This window comes from Anopheles merus, chromosome 3R, assembly GCF_017562075.2.
Source record: "Anopheles merus strain MAF chromosome 3R, AmerM5.1, whole genome shotgun sequence".
Lineage (NCBI taxonomy): Eukaryota > Metazoa > Arthropoda > Insecta > Diptera > Culicidae > Anopheles > Anopheles merus.
Window position 1 is genome coordinate 31,412,465 of NC_054084.1, and position 18,131 is coordinate 31,430,595.

General features: G+C 46.9%; 4 protein-coding genes across 4 annotated transcripts; 1 reads left to right on the forward strand and 3 right to left on the reverse strand.

Annotated features, from left to right (window-relative positions):
- Positions 1–463: 463 nt before the first annotated feature.
- Positions 464–7,302, reverse strand: LOC121596127 (alpha-tocopherol transfer protein-like). Its single transcript, XM_041920796.1, has 6 exons — positions 6,875–7,302; positions 4,565–4,659; positions 4,321–4,474; positions 1,147–1,451; positions 909–1,059; positions 464–829 (listed from the first exon to the last, which is right to left on the reverse strand). The coding sequence occupies exons 1-6, from the start codon at positions 7,056–7,058 to the stop codon at positions 792–794; spliced, it is 927 nt and encodes a 308-aa protein (XP_041776730.1). The 5' UTR covers positions 7,059–7,302; the 3' UTR covers positions 464–791.
- Positions 1,561–3,508, reverse strand: LOC121596125 (cytochrome P450 9b1-like). The gene has a single exon (XM_041920794.1). The coding sequence runs from the start codon at positions 3,480–3,482 to the stop codon at positions 1,767–1,769; it is 1,716 nt and encodes a 571-aa protein (XP_041776728.1). The 5' UTR covers positions 3,483–3,508; the 3' UTR covers positions 1,561–1,766.
- Positions 7,303–8,607: 1,305 nt separating the features above from the next.
- On the forward strand, positions 8,608–10,229 carry LOC121597651 (clavesin-1-like). The gene is made up of 6 exons (XM_041923555.1): positions 8,608–8,900; positions 9,013–9,107; positions 9,175–9,328; positions 9,419–9,723; positions 9,810–9,960; positions 10,048–10,229. The coding sequence occupies exons 1-6, from the start codon at positions 8,720–8,722 to the stop codon at positions 10,089–10,091; spliced, it is 930 nt and encodes a 309-aa protein (XP_041779489.1). The 5' UTR covers positions 8,608–8,719; the 3' UTR covers positions 10,092–10,229.
- Positions 10,230–11,418: 1,189 nt separating this feature from the next.
- LOC121597045 (alpha-tocopherol transfer protein-like) lies at positions 11,419–16,225 on the reverse strand. Its single transcript, XM_041922510.1, has 3 exons — positions 15,230–16,225; positions 12,433–12,888; positions 11,419–12,348 (listed from the first exon to the last, which is right to left on the reverse strand). Exons 1-3 carry the CDS (start codon positions 15,663–15,665, stop codon positions 12,308–12,310), a joined length of 933 nt encoding a protein of 310 aa, XP_041778444.1. The 5' UTR covers positions 15,666–16,225; the 3' UTR covers positions 11,419–12,307.
- Positions 16,226–18,131: the final 1,906 nt, after the last annotated feature.

Consider the following 18,131-nt stretch of genomic DNA (forward strand, 5'->3'; position numbering starts at 1 on the left):
GTTGGTGACTGAAACAGTAGCATTTGGCATGATTATGTTTGCGGCGGCATTAAGCTCAGCTTGTCAGTTAGAGTATCGCGTTGGACTCAAGTATTCGCATGTCTTGTTCGGCATGTCATGACGCACTTTCATTTGTTATCAGCAATGAACATCAACCTACCACGAATATGTTAATTGTTTTCAGTGGTGACTACCATGTGATTTTCATGACATTTTGCAGCACCGGTCAAATGCATTCCAATTAATCCTTCATAATGAATAGGAAAGCTGCATTTGATGTGCTGTTTTAAAGTACCGTTTTTGCTTAGTTGATCGCGCTTTGGCGAAGTTTCCAATGCTCTCCAATCCCTGGTTAATCGAAAATTTACGTAAAAGACCTTGTCAAAAATCCGTCAGCTCAGCTTTATCTCTCAAACCCGTCTTTTTTAGTCAGGCTACATTAAGAACCTCGAACAACATTCAATCCACCTTTCAACAGTCCTTTTATTGGCATTTAATCATTGACTTAGAATATTGCACTGCTATTAAAATGGCGCTTGGTCCACTCCACTCCTAACCGTCGTACTACGTTTACAAGAAAAAAAAATACAAAAGATAAAACCCTCCCAACAAACTATTACATTTACATTCCCTCCTTCAAAAGTGGGTCGCACTGGACGTGGTCCAATCGCAAAGTACCGGATTGTCATGCGATCGCTTGATATCACAATCTGAGTGCTCTTTTTTGTGCTTAATTGCTAGTGTTTACTTGCTAGTCGTTTTCAAGAAATAACTTCGGGTATACGTTCACATTAATCCTGTTTCTTAAGGTAACCGAAAGAGTTGGCAACTGAAAAACAAAATTGGAAAAAGGGAGAACATTGAGCATCACAATAGCAATAACAGTGCTGTTAGATGATTCCACTTACGTTCATATTCTTTGTGATAGAGCTCAAACATCTCCCCGAGCAGCATACCGTCCGTTTCGAGACACTCGAGTGTGCCGCCGTACTTGGGGCGCAAGCACTTTGCCTCGACGTGCGACATCAGCGAGTTCCAGTCCTTCTGGTGGAAGAATAACTGCAAAAAGGCATCCAACGGTCCGAAATCAGTTTAATAAAGATACATCTCAGACACATCATTAGTGTCTCTTATTTGTGTCCTTACCCGCTTGCGTAGCTTCTCCGAAAGGAATGGCTTGAAGATGGCAAACAGCATATTGAACAGATACGAGTTGTTCACGATGTGGACGGACTTGAGGCGCATCGCGGTACACTGCTGTATCCAGTCGAGTGCCATCGCCGCAAACTTGGGCGTAAACTGCATGATCTGGGACAGTGCCAGTCCCTCCATGTCCAGGATGACGACGGCACCGTTCAGCTGGGTGCGCGGCTCATACATACCCGCCTCCAGGGCGAGCTGGACCGCGCGGAACAGATCGGTCAGGGACACCTTGGACGGTTTCCATTTCTCTGTGGGCGTTGGAAGGAAGGGAACGCTTAATACAATTTGAAAGTGTTCTAAAAATAGCTTTCTCGGGGAAAGAAAAGACGAGGGCAATGAAGACACCACGCATTAGAGTTCGAGGTTCGAAGTGAGGGCTTTATTTCAACCAAAGCTCTTAATCACACAAATTTCACTGATTGACCAAAATAGGACTTAGGCGTCCAAGATAGCACCAAAAACGGACAGGGAATCAAATATCGCACAAATACACAGATATCTCTGCCTATCGTATTACTGCGTCTTTATCTTATCACAATCTGGGTTAGTTAGCAAACGCTCGCTTACGCGCTGCGTGGGACCAGGTTCATCCAGAAGCCATGCTTCGCGTTCAACCCCGCCGACGTTTCATCGATCACAATGGGGATGGTCAGTTTTGTGTCGGGCTTGATGATGAAGTTCGATAGCATGTAAAACAGAATGCATTTCGCCTGCATTAGCGCCAACCGGGAGCCAATACAGTTCCTCAGCCCGGTGCCGAACGGCACGTACGCGTCCTGGTTGATGTTGTTCGGGTCGGCAAACCGCTCCGGATCAAACCGTAGCGGATCGGGGTAGAACTTCTCATCCAGATGGAAGTACTTCAGCGGAATCGATATGTTCTGACCACGCTCGATCGTGACGCGCGTCCCGTCCGTATTGGTAAACGTGTAGTTCTTCGTGCACTTGCGATTGGTAAGCCCCAACGGTGTCCAGCGACGCAGCGCCTCCGACACGACCATGTCGAGGTATTTCATCTTCTGCAGCACCTCGTACGTGGGTGTCCTACCGTCCGCCAAACTCTCCCGCTGTTCGTCAATCTCCGCCTGCAGCCGTTCCTGAATGTCCGGGTTTACGGCCAGCTCGTAGCTGGTGAAGCACAGCAGCGTCGTCGTCGTCTCGATGCCACCGAAAAAGAACGAAGCAGCCGCTCCGGCAATGTCGATATCAGCCCAGCTCATCTTCCCTTCACCCTTCTGCTCAAACGTGTGCTCTTTCACTGTTGAAAAGCCAGCATCCTGCAGCGCCTCGTCTTCGTGCTTCTCCGCACCAAGCGTGTTCTTGCGCGCCTGCAGCAACAAGTGGATAAAGTCCGGCCGGGTAATGCGATTCGTCTCGCGCAGCTGAATGTTTCGCGCCACCGCATCCGTATAGAAATCGTTCACATCCTTGTACATGCCGCTCAGCCGGAAGAAGTGAAACACCCGCGGGATGGTGGTGGCCATCAGAAACTTCAGCCCCGGCAGCCCGTCGATCTGCGCCAACCGTTTGCCCTTGAGGAAGAACTCGTTGTCGCGATCGGTCAGCGAGTCTACCTCCACGCCGAACGAGATCGACGTCATCACATCGTTGCCGAGGCGGGAGTACAGATCGCGCAGCTCCATGGTGAATGGTTTGCCGGCCGCAAACACCAACAAGCGGCCCATCGCGTCACCGGCACTCTTGGACAGCAGACCAAACATACTGCGCATTTTGCTGCCGGTAAAGGCAGGGCTTAGGCCCGAACGATGCTGCCGCCAGTGCGCACCGTTGGTGAAGAAGAGCGACCGCGCTAGGATGGGATCCGTTTCGATGCGGAAATCGGTCACGTGGTCGGTAAAGTGGTCGAAATCCTTCGTTGCCATCTGCTTGTAGAGCGTTGGATCGTGCACTAGGTAGGCCGGGGTTCGCAGCGTAAACACGCCCGAGATGCGCGTGTTCGGGAACATGCGGTAGCCTTCCGAGGCCACATCAACGACATGCCTTCCTTGGGTGAAGAATGACAACACTTGGCCGAAAAATGGGACCGGTTTCACGAACGGGACGTTGCGCTTCTCGAAGTAATCGTACGTCGCGATGCTCCACCGATAGAACAGATACAGGGCGAGCGGTAACGCCCACAGGAGGAACATTTTCGAAAACACAAACGAAACCAATGCGGACACGCTTCTTCGGGAACGAGTTGTTCGCGACTGACGCAACCGCGGCGAAAGAAGCGAGCAATAACAGTCCGAAAACGGTGCCGAAATTCGGCGCACCATCACACGCAAACATACGCATTAGAGTCGCCCAAACACTAATCCACAGCGGAATATGCGAGAACGCTTGTGCGTTGGGGTTCTGCGGTGAGGCGAAGATAATGAATTATCTTCGCGTTTGGCACCAGATTGCGAGTGTGGTTGTGTGGCGGTGGCTTGAATGTTTGAAACTTTTTGGGAGAGCCCAAAATGAGTAAGCAAAAAATGGGGGCTTTGGCACTGCGGAATGATTTGCACGTTTTTATGACCGTGTGCCCTTAGCATCAGACTTGCTCCGGAGTTCCGATAGCAAGCGGGAATGTTGCATCATTTCCATGAGTTCAATAGTTGAAGTGATATCTGGACTCAAAACTGCAAACAAATTGATGGAGCCACTTGCAACTACCAATTGTGCTCTACTGGGAACATCCGAGTGGCAAGCCTTACCAGCCTTAGCACTCATTGTTTGTCCAATGTAAACTTCACACACCCACCTTAACTTCACGTTTTGCTACAGAAAAGCTTTCAACGCTTCCGTAATACCGTATCCCCGTGCAAAACAGATAATCATCCCCAAACAGCAAACCGCACAGCAAGGTAAACAATCGCGGTTGATTATCACCCGCACGATCAAAGATCTTGTCTCCCCCATCGCTCGTTCTCATGTGAAGATAGCGGTACGCTCATTTCAAATGATGAGTTGTGTGTATCACTTCAAGGGCATCGTTAGAACGCCTAGCGGGAGCATCGAACTGACAGGTTTTCGTACTCGTATGTGAATGATTTGGTTTGAAAGCATAATAAAAGCAAGGGTTCGTCGCTTGCTGATTGACAAAGTTGTTCGTTCGTGTCGTATACTTACTGCCACACTCGAGCACCAAAATGCGGGAACCGTGCTGATCGCGCAGGGGCAGAAAGTGGACCAACCCTTCCGCGTACACATGCTTGACCGAGGCCGGGTATAGCTCGTCGCACAGGTCCGGGTGTTTGCTGCGGAAGCGATAGTAGCGTTTAATCTGCGGGTGGGAAGTGGTGTGGGAAAAAACAATCAAATTAAGTTGCTAGTAGCTCAATATAAGGTAAGATGCCATCTTGCCATCACTTACCAGCTCGAATGCACTTTGTGCGTAGTATTTGCACGGTCGCAAAAACTTAATCATGAACGCATCATTATCCATCGGGACGTAGAGAGTCTTTTCCTCTGGAAGGAGAACAAAAAAAAAAAAACACATGATGATGTTATGAACAAACAGGTTTGTAGCAGCGAGAGGATAATTGGGGCCGGCTCCGTAGGGCTAGAATTAGAATCGCTCCAGTATTGGCACGGTTCGTGTTTTTTCAGCTCAAAGTCCGGCCCGGTTTAATTACCCACTGCAGTGTGTTCTCCAACATCCTCGGGGGAGGCCATCGTGAGACCGTGTCAAGTGCAGAGCACGCTCGATCGATCGTCTGTGTATGTCAATGGGGTTAGTAATTTTGTGTAGCTGGCGTGTGCTGTGTTATTAGTGCCATTTTGTGCCCGTGTGTCGACTATAAGGACCTGTCGTTGATTCGATCCACAAGGAGGTTAAACGTATGCGTCAATCGGTTCGTTCTAGTGTGACACTCCGCTCGGAAACACACCTCCCCGGGTCAATGGAGATAGCAATTGATTATGAAAATTAAAAGCTCTAAGCATGTGTAGGTGAAGCTGTGCACAGAAGCTTTGACCGGTTTGTGGGGGCAAACCATCGCTGGCCTTAGTGGCGCTCAACACTGGCCTGTGCGCCGGTAATGATCGTAAAGATAATTGTAGTCGCAGTCGAGCGTCGCATAGATATTATTTATACGACAGGATGGCAGCATGGCGTGGGATGACATCGATTGGAAGTAAAACTGGTCACCCGCACACAGGTTCAAAGGTAGAAGGAATCCTCGGGGAAGCATTTTGAGCAATCGGAATACTAATCAAATACACTTAGACATTCGTTTTATGGTTCGAATAATTTACTATAGAAAGAAAAAAACAGCTGCTTCAGAACAACAACGCCAGCCGGCAAGCGATCAGTCACTACGAAGCGAATGAAGGTAATTTACGATTATTATTTCGCAGTCATCAAGCCAACGAAAACAAAAGCAAAACTAACGACTCACGTTCTCGACCCGCTCTTACTATCTCCGCCCTCTTCACCTTCCGTCCGTAAACAGCCGTCACGTTGACACACGCAACACGCAACGGAACGATCATCGAACGAATCGAAGCGTTTAGGAGAAGCTAAAATCACATCAACAAACTCAAACCTCCATACTGCCGGAAAGAAAGAGTACCGGGCCGTGTAGCATGAGAAGCGAAATTTGGTTTCCCCAAGACGTCATTCCCAGGGCACACAAAACAACATCCGTTTCGCCCTTTCGGACGTCAGTGGCGTTTGAGAAGGGCTTTGTGGAATTTCGGAGACACTGGTTGAGTGTCAATGTCCCTGCTTCGATACGCCTGTCGTGCCGATGATACAAGGTGCAGCTACACTGCAATCACCGTAACTGTGCCGACTCCTTAGCTGGCAATCGTTGGGCCGTCTGCCTTGAAAATAGACACAGAGGCACATGCGGTTGGAGTTGGAGCAGCGGCGCCGAAGGTGTGTTAGAAATAGTTCCGACTGTAACGACTAATTACACTCCACACTGCGGCAGCGCGGCTCAAGTTCAAGTTCGCGGAGCTTCACGTTGAAGGTTTGCAACTTATGTGAAGCTTGATGGGTTGATCTTTTCCTGTCGAACTGGCTCGTAGTTGGAGTTGGCACATGGATTATTGTTCCAGCTTGGTGTTTGAATAAGCTTTCTATTTCTTTTCAACATTTTGCAACCCAGCCTGGGTAGTCTTTCCTCGCAAAAAAGCGCCCGCCAAACCGTTACGAAGAACCAGTTTCTAGTAACCTCATTTGAATATCACACGATCATACGATCGTAAAACAGAGTCAACAAAAGAGTCTCGGGGCGAGAGTGTGATTTGGCAAACCGCCAAGGCTGGGCAGCGAAGCGCGGAACCGAATATTCTCGTTCTTCTTCCGGCTGACAGCGGGATTCGTTCACCACGAAATTCCAGTTTGCGACGCTTGTTTGGGGAAGAAATTAAGCGATCGAATTCGGAGTTTCCCCACTTTCGAACGAGTTCGAACGCCGGATATCACAACCTTGAATTTTCGGTTGGGGGTTTTTTTTGTTATTACTCATAATGATCATAAAACTACTAGGAAGTGTAGCTGACCGTGAATTTTACTGTGTTCAGCTTCACCTGTTATCACACACACGCAAACGGGATTGTTTTAAACGGCACCTGCCGCACAATTACGTCTTCTTCTATTGTCAATCGGTGCGCGATTGCCCTACACCCGCGGATTGACGCTGTCCGCAATTCTAATCACGCACGGTAACCGTACCTTGCAGCAGGGAGCGCAACTCCTGCAGCGACTGCTCCACCACGTCCGGCGTTTCGCGCAGCTCCCGGGCGGCCTTTTCCTTCGCCTTCGCGTCGCTGTACTCGTCCCCTTCGAGGGCGATCCGATAGCCGTCGCCGAGGTCGAGATAGGGCACGTTGTTGTCATCAAACTTTAGCGACGCCATGACCACGTGCACTGTTCTGGAGCTAGCGTCGTAAAGCGAGCGAAACTGTTGTTACGGCACACGCAAATGTCACAGCAAACACACACGAACACGCACTGTTTGGCGAAGAGAGGATCGCGAGAGTATTCTTTCACTTCTGGCAGACGCACATCGAAGAAGGCGCAACACGCGGCGGAGGTTGTTAGAATATGGCGAGCAGGTGTGCTGCGCCCGCTTCTGATCACTCGGTGATTTCAACGGTGAAATGAGCCAAGCGACGAGCGTGCTGCTCCGTTTTGTTCGCGCGCAATGCAGGGTTGCTCAGCCAGTATGGTGGGTGGAGTGAAGGGAAAGCTTGTTTCGAAAATTTAAAGTAATATTTTATTTTGGATATTCTTTCATGGAATTGCTTTGATACATTCATTGCAATAGGAAAAAATCTCTTTTTTTATCATATGATTTTTATTTTCATTTGCCTAATTCACGATCCGGATATGATCAACAATGTTATATGTTGTAATATTAGTGTTGCCGTTTGTTTACTCTAAATACATATATTACTACTTTTTAACACGTATCTCATTAGTTACAGGGTTTCCAGTCATTCCCGATGAATCCGATGTAATTTTGTAACAGCTCCTCAAATGAATAGATTATTTCAGAAGAATAGTGCAGCAAAACCAATCAATCAATCGATGCTAAAATATTTGTAAACAGTCCTTGGGAAAAAAAGAAAAATAAATAAATGGAAAATTCCTGTTTTTGTAAGTGATTTTCAGTGGAATATGACTTGCTAAAGTTTTACCTTAATCACTAGGGACAACTAATTCAATAGAGCTAAGGGGTTGCATGTATGGTAAATAAGGGTACAGAATCTCAACCTGCAAAGCTGTTAATTTAATAGGAATGATTAGTATCCGCAACAACCTCTTCAAAGAAAGTCTACCAAGAAGTATTGTGATTTAAGCACTTTACAAAACTTATCAAAAAGACCATAACTTCAAATAAGTAGTATTTTCCTTCTTTTAGTAATAGTTCTATTTCTTGGAGCAAACAACCCTGTACAGTGTAAAAAGCTTTCAGACACCCTCATTGCACTTTCAATTCGAAGAACGAAAGCTCCGTTCGATTGCTTGCACGCAACTTGTTTGCAACTATTAGCAGCTTACACGCAACTGACCACATTCGTGGGGTCTTTCTTCGTTTTTCTCCTTCCTTTCCAAAAGGGTGAAGCGAAACTCTCCAGTATCGCAATAAAACATGTATTTAGAAGCAATCAGAAAGCATTCCACACTATCGACACAACAGCATGTGGCTAATCGGTTCGCCTTGCAAATCAACGCCAATTGGGAATCATACGTACAACAATAACGCTTACTCAGGAACGAATTTGATCCGAACCGGCTTCACTCACCCACCCCGATCGCAAGAACCGGACAGCTGGCATGCCTGGAGTTGGAGTTTTCTTCCCACTCTGTTTTCATACTCACACACACTCACACACCCACATAACCTGTACCTTGAGCTGTGTGCGTGTAAGCACCTCCAAAGCCAGCATGCCAGAACCGACTCCAAAACGTTCTTTTCGGACGTCTGCACTTTCCCGGACGGACGCGATCGGGCAGTGTTATTGTCTCTCCTTGCATGGTGGTGGCGTTTTTTTGGACGAAAATCAGTTCACAATGGCTGTACGTTACGATGAGCATAAGGTGCCATTTGTTGACTTTGGAAATGGTGTAAAGTTGCAGTTTGATTGTGAGGAGTTTACGGACGAACCATCGAAAGAAAAGGCAGCGAACGAGCTGCGCGAAACGCCGGACGTGATAGAAGCATCCATTCGGAAGCTGCGCGAACTAATTCAGCGTAAGTTTGGGATCGTTTCAAGGGCAACATTGGTCATCGACCTGGCGGGCGATCGTAACAGCTGATTGGTGGAAAATTAAATTCATTTGTGTTGTGGTGTGTGTATTTTCAGAGGAAAAGCAGCTCAAACTACCAGTGGACGATGAGCCGTTTATGAAGCGATTTTTGCGACCGAAGAAGTACTACCCCGAAAGTACATTCGAGATGGTGAGTGATGTGTTTGAGTTATATATTGGTTCCACAACTTTATACGTGTGTTTGGTGTCTTCGCTAGTTGAAAGCATTCTATCACATGAAGGCAAAGCAAAACTTCATCTCAGACCGGCTGACAACGAAATCGATCCAGAACGCGCTGGACGACCGAGCGGTACAGATTCTCCCGAAGCGCGACCAGCACGGCCGTCGCATCCTGTACATGGAAATGGGAGGTGAGGACATGCCACTGCCAAAGTCACACAATATAGCCTGCTATCCTCTGGTGCCATGTGTAATTGCCCCTCTTTGCCGCTAATTCGCAGCCAAGTGGAACTGCACGAAGGTACCGTCGATGGAGGTGATCCGCTGCACCAACCTGCTGATGGAGATGGTCGGGCGCGAACCGGCCACCCAGCTGCACGGCATCGTGTTCGTGATCAACTTCGATCGGCTGTCCCTATCGCACATTAGCCAGTTTCCACCGAAGTTCGTCAAGACGGTCGTGGACCATGGGCAGAAGCACTCGCCGTACCGCATCAAGGGCATACACATTGTGAACAATGCGCGCATGTTTAACATCTTCTTCAAGATATTCAAACCATTCCTCGGGAAAAAGTGGAGCCAGCGGGTAAGCAGCGGGAGCGTTTGCAAATTGATTGAATATTGATCGTGTGTGTGAGTGTGTGTGTGTGTGTGTGCGTGATTTACTTGCAGATCTTCCTACACGGTGTCGATTTTGCATCACTGCACGATCACATCGCGCCGGACTGTTTGCCCTCGACTCTCGGTGGAACGTACGAGCTGCCGGCGTACGAGGGGGCCGTCATCGGACAGCTGTTGGACTGCTACAAGGAAAAGTTCGAGGGTAAGTAGCTCATTCACCAATGTGTGGAGGATGAATAGGAAATTGTTTGAGGATGAAACAATGCATTTTTTTCGCCCCAATTTACAGAGGAGGAGAAATATGGTTACGTTTCGGAGGTGAAAGAGTCGTAAATAAAAAAAAAGTCGCTAATGGCACAAAAAGCAGCTCAAGTGTAACATCACGACATATTTTCAACTCCTTTTATCAAATGCAATGCCATGATTTAATAATCTTTCATTTGCTAAAATAAAGACGAAATAAACAATTAACAACGTAATAAAATAATTTCCTTATCCGACAGAAGCAGCAGCATCCACGGTGAAGATAGTTTTTCGATCAAGTTGACACTAATGTCGGCCCCTTTCTCACCCCTACCAAAACCAATTTTTGCTGCATGTAATCGGGCTTTTTGTCGGATTATAAGTAACAGGAGCGCATGTTTGCATGAAGGCCTCATAATGGCAGCAATTAGGCTGCAAATGGCTCCGATCAAGATGCTTTACTTTTTCTAGCCCTTCCTCAGCATCCTGGAGAGCTTTTGATTCCGTCCTGTTTCTCCAAATGCAAGGCAGCATCCATCGCACTTATCAGCAGAGATATAGCTCGGATTTCTTTCTCGCGACTGTACTACATGATCTTGTTTGATTCTTATCACCCTGGGTGCTCGAAAGAGAGATAGAGAGTGATTGCGATCGATTATCGTTGCTCTCTCTTTAACCCTTTAAGAAACAAAACCAGCTGCTCTAATTGGAGTAATGCATAGTTCAATGGAGGAACGATAATTTAGGAGGAATGGCGAACAATTTATGCCGTTTCGGATTTTTGAACTTGCTTTGATTTGGTCTGATATAGGAGCCCTTTTTTTTAAGTTCGTAGGCAGAAATTTCAGCCTGTCAGAAATCATTTGCTGTTTGCATTGTATTGCAGTTTTCGAGCAACTGTCAAAGTGGGTATAATATACAGGTGGGCTTATCTCAAGTTATATGTAGTTAGAAGGTTGATTTTCATCGCTTTTACTTCTGCATGAAGATTTTAAGAGTGTTTTGTGTATTCGTCAAGCCTCCAGAAAGCTTGTTTGAGCAAAAGTGTTCACCCGTTCTGTCAAAAAGTGACGTTAAAATTTGGTTATAAAATAAACATGCTATGAGACCACCTGGTCCTACATGCAATTTGATTCTAGATTCCCCCATCTGATCTCTTTAATGCACCCTGGGATAAATGAAAACACTACTTTTTTGCCATTTTTTCGAGTAGGCACTCGAATCTAATTCTAGCTTTGAGGCTAAAATAATCTAGACTGAAAATCGCAGGCTAGTTTTGTGAGCGGTTTGATATGGAGTGTTTACATGATTTTTGCCTCCAACTGTCAAACTCCATATACAAAAGCTTTCTAGAATCGTGAAGGGCCCCATTAACTGCAAGCATTTCATTACTAAAGGTCAATAAAAGCGCTCGTGATTCATTCGTTTCACACTGTTTATTAATCGTAAGGAACTAGTTTAATTACGGTTTGAAGGGCTTACACTTTATACTTATCACTATTCCTTTCCTTTCACTTTTTACTTTCTAAAAATTGTTCTTGAATTGAGTTATCCTTTTAATAATTGAAATAGTTTGTTTTTAACCTTGTTTTCTTCAACTCGTTCTCGACAAACTGTCCTTATTTTGCACTATTCACTAGCTGTGCTTCATTTATTGCCCCGGTATTGATCGTCAAAACAGAAGCAAACCGAAAGAAAAAAAAACGACGCCAAACTCGTACGCGTCTACCAATAAAACCAATAAATAAACGACCTGTCGGCACAGGCTTCTTGCCCTTCACTGCGCGCCCAGCACTGCTCGTGGTACGCACAAGTACGTGGTACTGCCGGCGGTACTTGAACTTTAATGTGTATGCCCGCGTCGAAAAATAATGTCTCCAATGCAAAAGACAGCCGAACGGTGGCAGCACGTTTCAATGTCAAAACGCCCGTTGGTGGTGTTTGCTTTTTCTCTAGCAATCCTTACCGATTAACCCTCAAGCATGATGTCCCACTACCCGAAAAAGCTTACCTAATCGCTTACACACTACACTAAGGCGACCGTTCTGGGGCGATCCAATGCATCGCTGATATGATCCGATCGGTCGGTCACTCGCTGTCGGTCAATGTCAGAGCAGCACACCGGTCGCATTAGGAAAACTAGACGATACAGGCGACAGAACGAGTGCCTGAAGTGGGCTGGAGTAGGTGGTGGTGCCTTCACCCGTGGTGCGACGGCGGGCGAGAGGCGAAACGTTTGCGGCATAGATCACAGATTGGCAGCACTGTTGCAGCAGGTGATTGTGATGGGTGGTGGTGGTGGTGGCTCACTTGGCATTGCTTTCCTCGTACCCGAACGCGTCCATCGCTGCAGAAGAAACGACAAACATGTGCGTTAGATGAGTCATAAACCTCCCCCCAATCCCTCCCCTCCCCGTCCCGCCCGGCTTACCTTCGTAGTGCTTGTCGTACAGCTGCATAAAGTCCCCGAGCAGCTGACCTTCGCAGTCGGGCGCATCGAGCGTGCCGCCGTACGCGGGCGGCAAACACTTGGCGCTGATGCATTTCGTCAGCCCGCTGTAGTCGCGGTTGTGGAAGTGCATCTTGTCCCGCAGCTCCTTCGAGATGAACGGCTTGAAGATGGTGAACAGCACGTTGAACAGCATCGAGTTGTTGACGATGTGGATGCTCTTCAGCTGCAGCGGGCAGCACTTCTGGATCCACTGCAGGCTGACCATCGCGTGCTTGGGCGACGCCTGCGCCACGTGCGACATCGACAGACCGTCAAAGTCGAAGATGATGCGTATGCCGTTTACTTGCACGAGCGGATCCATCAGCGACGCTTCGATGTTGATGCGGAACAGGGCCACCACGTCGTACATCGAAACCTTGGAGGTGTTCCATTTACCTGAAAGGAAGGAAGTTCGGAAAAAAGGCAAAAATTGTAAAATTATTTTAAACCACACAAGGGCAGTGATACGGATGAGTTAAGAGTCTGAAGTTGGCGTGTGAAAGTCATAAAGGCGTGACCTAAAAATACTGCCTATACTACCGGCAACTCTGTGTGGCATGATTCATATTGTTGTGCAGGAAATAGATGTGCGTTTATGGTACAAAAGTGAAACGATCCGTAGAGGTCACTGGGAATCGGATGTGCTTCTCGGTGTAGCAGGGCAAAGATTACGTATAAATGAGCGGAAGACGCAAGAGAAAAGAGTGTTATAGCACGTGCCCATAAGGGGCCAAGGTCAGAAAATACGAATGATTGGAGGTGTACAATCAATAAATACCACCAGCTTTGAACGATGAACAAATATGCGCCTTTTACTGAGTTCAAAAGATTGAAAATCGCCTGGCATGAGGCACATTAGACTTAGCTATACGTTTCACTATTTTAATGTCATGTTTTGTAAACATTGTAACGACACTAAGTGCGTTCAAAAATTTCTTTAAATAAATTGAAAAAAAAACATCTTCATAAAAGCATATATAAAATCGACAAAAAGCTTTTTCGTTCGTCATACTTTCACACCAATTTTTTTGTATAATTTACATTTCCTCTACTGCACCGATCATGTCTGCTTTCTGGCTTACGGCTGCATCGCATCATACCGTGTCACGTAATTTTCCTACAACAACTCTCTTTTTTATCCCGTCCTACTACCTCTTACTCATTGCTATTTATCGATTCTGATTCCGATCGCAGTGGCATTGAAATCGATTCATTCTACATCTGTGCAAAATGGAACGATTTGCAGTCTGGCCGCGATTGCTTCGCACTTCGCGTGTAGGAATATTCCACGTGCTGGTGCTGGTGCGTCAAGGTAAAATACACTGAAAGTAGTGACTGGTTCGGTCCGGTGCGTCACAACAGTCCGATGAAAGTGACAACAGTTTAAAAGCGGTAGTCGAGCCTCAGTATGTGGCGTTTACTGCAATAGTTGTCGTTTTACTGCCCGATGGTATAAAAGACGGGAGAAAATGGGTCAAGATCATGCCGTGGTTTTAGTGATAGTGGTATGGTCAGTTGAAATATGACCCAGAATGGACGAAAAGAGAGGAAAAAAGGGGAATGATTTTGTAACAAAGTAGTTAAGATTGCGATTTAGTAAGGATTTAAGGCTATTACAGCTTTAGTATTATGAGTTTTGACATGATTTGCCTTGAAGGTGTAGAGATTTATTTTTCATATTTTCTATTGTGATTGTTTCCCTTCTTAGTTTTTCTTTTTTAACATAGAAATCGTGTTCAGCTTTTACTACAGAATGCATTGTCTGTTTGTAGAGATAACATATTATAAGAATTTGATAAAGTTTCATTGAATCTTTTGAAGTAAAAAATCAGAAATGACTTTAGAAAAAAGATATCATTTGATAGGTTATCTGCTTAAATATTCTTCAAAAATAATAAATGGATTTAAAACCTTAGAGCACTTTTTGAACTGATAATAAGCGCAGCTAGGAACGTTATTATTTAAACTATTTGTAGACTTTTACTACTTTATTTCAGATTTCATAATTGTATAGCCCCCAATACGCGGCGTTGAAGCGAACCATATCGCCATACACACAGAAGCAAAACAATGGTAGGACAAAATAAAACAATTACACCAACAACACCTGTACTGATCGTGACACAATGGGCCGGAGTTGATAGAAAAATGCTCACTACCTTTACTGCCCCTCGATTGCAATCGCTGCTCTCCCACCACGGCAGCTTCCATTTCATCAGCAAAACACCATTTGCCATTTACAACGTGCACGGGGCACAACGGGGCACCACGGAGCACCGAACAGTACACACGCAAACCGTGTGATGATCATGTTTCAGCTTCATCGTTTAGAAAAGAATGAAACAGCCAGCGTGTATGGAAACCGATAGAGAGAGAGGGCGAAACTGTTGCAAAAGTTTTATGCTGACGGTTGGCAGAGTCGGCAAACAAACCGTGATCGTTTTCACAACTTCCCCCAACCGAATAGAACGATCATACTCTGGGGTGAAGAAGATGATCTTTGGCACTGTTGGCGTTTCCAACCGAAAACTGGTTTCTCTATCCATTTCGATTTCGGGAGACTGAGGAATGTCTCCAATCACCCACTTTTGACATTGAGAAATAAGGGTCAACGTACTCGTTGGGTGGATTACATTATGCTTTGTCCCGCACTCTCCCGCTGGTTCGTGTGTTCACATACACGCGCGTACGTGAGTGTCATTGCAATGTAAAGTGCAGGTTACAGTTCGCTACTTACGTCCGAGCTGGGTAACGCATATGCCGCAGCCGTCGTCGTCGCGCAGCGGCAGGAAGCTCACCATGCCCGAATCGTAGATGTGCCGTATGTGCGACGGTTTGATGCGCCCCTCGTAGTAATCCTTGCCGTAGGTGCGCTTCATCGCGAACGTGTGCCGGATGCAGTCGAACGCCCGCTGCACATCGTAGCCGAGCGGGCGCAGAAACTTGAGCAGAAACTTCTCATCGTCCAGCGGCACGGTAAGCTTCGGCTCGTCCCGCAGCAGCTCGCGCAGCTGCTCCAGCGACCGTGCCTTATTGTCGGCCGTCTCGTTCAGCTCCTGCTCGGCCTTCAGTATCCAGCGCTGGTCGGTGTAGTCGTCGTCCTGCAGGTAGATGATGTACCCGCGCCCGAGATCGATGTACGGGTAGTTCTTTTCGTTGTACTTGATCGACATGCCGAGGCGGTCACTTAGGCGCACGGATTGCTCAAGGGCTTTCACTTTCGAAAATCACTCGAAACCCAAAAAACCAACGAAAAGCCGCACTACTAATGGCGTATCAGGGACGCGTCACTGCACTGCCTATCCAATTACCACCTCCCCGAACAGTGGACCTCTATCGAGCGCGAGCCCGGCTGACCTTGGGGAGCCCGTGGAGTGGTGCCGAGTCTCGCTCGGTTTGAGGGTTTTATTTCCGAAAGAAAAAAAAAACTACACAAAGACCAACACGCACAACACTGCTTAGGCAAAGTAACTCTCCCCCCCAAAAAAAAAAACAAAAAAACCGGCTCAGTAGAGGTGAAGGGTGTACAACGAACGAACGAATGCTCACGGACACACGGCACACAGAACGAATCACGCACGCACTGTGTAAACACGGAAAGCGACTGAGTGGGATGCAAAGCGTTACGCAACTTGGTCAAGAGCTCGTCTCTACGGCAGCAACACAAGCACCGTCGTTCGTCGTTCCCGGCTGCTGAGCGATGAATGAAACCGTCCACAGTGGGCACCATTCGCTTTATAGACTAAGCGCCCCGTACCGATCGGACGAAAACGATCGCGTCTGTGGCGTGTTGTAGTGACCTTTTTTCCCGAAGCCGGCTTCGAGTGTGCGTGTTGTTTGTGTGCACGAAGCTTTATTTGTTTATTGAGTACCGTCGCCTTCCGTCCGCCATTGATAGCGCTCGGGCGAAAAGAGACGAAAGACTTGCACCGACCCCCGTGTGCCCGGGATGCGTAAGCGACGAACCTTCGATGTGAAGAGGGAAATGTACACCGAACGCAATGCTCCCCGGGGGTTGGAAAACGGAGACTGTTTGCTGCGGTTTTTGTGTGACGTATTTTTGGCTGTGTTTGTGTTTTTCCACTGGACCACTGGTTCCACGGGTTTTTGGGAGGTGCAGATAATTCGACACCTTCTGACCTTCGATTGCCGGTACGGTCGCCGACATGGCATTGAGCTGATTGGTAGGTGGAATAGGTGAGCAGCATTTGCGGACCTGGTTGTACGCCAAATCGGTGATTGTAAAATTCATGTCATGGGGTCATGTTTCTCCGCTATTTATTTTCTCCCCGAGAAGGTTCTCGAAAGCCCAGGGGAGAGTCGAGATTGCAATTTTACAGCATGGGAAGAGATTATATTTTCAACCCAAAGTAAGCACAGCCGTCGGCAGCCGTCTGTTTGCGCAAGTGATTCGTGCAGTACTTTGAGCCTTCTTCTACATCTTGTTTTTTTTTTCATCCCTCTTTCTCCGTCTCTCTTCTCTTTTTCGCATTTTTCGCTTTGCTTCTTCGCTTGGCGCCCAACGAAGAGGACCAATCCATTGGGTGTGGGTAGCTTCTTCCATGTTGCCAAATACTTCAAACGGTAAGCACTGAAATTGAGGCTGATGACGTAACAGCACACAACATCTGGCTTGATCGAGCCGCCCGGCTCGCAACTTGAACTGCAAACGAAGCGATCTTCGAGTGAAGTGGTGTGAAGATCAAAGCTACCACGGTGACGACGATGTTGTTAGAATGGGGCATTCATCAATAGTAGACAAGCCTGTAAACAAGCAGTGGAATTAAAGTAATTTTGTTGTGCCAATTGCATACATTAAGGCTCAGTTATGTTGAATTGCTCAATAGTGTAGGCATAATTGAAACGTATGCCTCAAAACGCAACAAGAGTGTGTCAACGAGTCACTAAAGGTTCATCAACCACAGCGTGCTACTGCCACCTGCTTCGGAACCGGACGCAACAATATATTGTAGCAGTGGAGAATCAAACTCATCAAACCCCCGTCCCTCGAGTCTCCTAGTATCCGATGTGCGCTGCGGTAAGCTGTAATGAAAAGATAATTATCTCGCCGCGGCACTGAGGTTAGCTCTCGGATGGATATGATTTGTAGGAATCGTGCTGACGATCACGTTTGATCGTCAGTTGCTTCTGAGGCTGATGTGTGGAGCCAACGGCTGCTTCGCTCAATGAAACCTGTATGGAGAACTGGCTGAGAATAGAACAGTACAACGTAGAATGAATATCAAAATGTTGTTCTTTCTATCTACGAATAGGAAAAGTATGAGGTTGCACCTCCAAACAAGCTTGTTTGACGAGGTCTGTATCTCCAAATCCAAATGCACTTGCACCCAATGTCTTTATCCACCTTCGTTCCGAACAAAGGTTATTTTTAGGGGGAGGGCAACAAACCTCCCATCACAACAACGGCAAACTCGAAAAGATGTAAACTCATTACCAGCTGTATCAACCCAAGCACGGTCGTCGCGAAATTCGCTCAAAACATTCGTTATGTAAACCGCCCGCCTGGGGTTTGATAAGATTCACTACCACCGCCCCGTGGGGGGGATTCAATGTGCAGTCTGCAGTCTTGCTATCGGTAATCCACAATCCCCGACAAGAAACGATAGGCTTAATCCCAG

Bases quoted from the DNA above. Each gene is read 5' to 3' on its own strand.
- LOC121596125 (XM_041920794.1), bottom strand. From the start codon at position 3,482: ATGGTGCGCCGAATTTCGGCACCGTTTTCGGACTGTTATTGCTCGCTT.
- LOC121597045 (XM_041922510.1), bottom strand. From the start codon at position 15,665: ATGTCGATCAAGTACAACGAAAAGAACTACCCGTACATCGATCTCGGG. The intron at 12,889-15,229 runs GTAAGTAGCGAA...CCTTCCTTTCAG, and splicing joins ATGCGTTACCCAGCTCGGAC to GTAAATGGAACACCTCCAAG. The intron at 12,349-12,432 runs GTAAGCCGGGCG...TTTCTTCTGCAG, and splicing joins GTACGACAAGCACTACGAAG to CGATGGACGCGTTCGGGTAC.
- LOC121596127 (XM_041920796.1), bottom strand. From the start codon at position 7,058: ATGGCGTCGCTAAAGTTTGATGACAACAACGTGCCCTATCTCGACCTC. The intron at 1,060-1,146 runs GTAAGGACACAA...GCCTTTTTGCAG, and splicing joins CGGAGAAGCTACGCAAGCGG to TTATTCTTCCACCAGAAGGA. The intron at 830-908 runs GTAAGTGGAATC...TTTGTTTTTCAG, and splicing joins CTATCACAAAGAATATGAAC to TTGCCAACTCTTTCGGTTAC.
- LOC121597651 (XM_041923555.1), top strand. From the start codon at position 8,720: ATGGCTGTACGTTACGATGAGCATAAGGTGCCATTTGTTGACTTTGGA. The intron at 8,901-9,012 runs GTAAGTTTGGGA...GTGTATTTTCAG, and splicing joins GCTGCGCGAACTAATTCAGC to AGGAAAAGCAGCTCAAACTA. The intron at 9,329-9,418 runs GTGAGGACATGC...GCTAATTCGCAG, and splicing joins CCTGTACATGGAAATGGGAG to CCAAGTGGAACTGCACGAAG.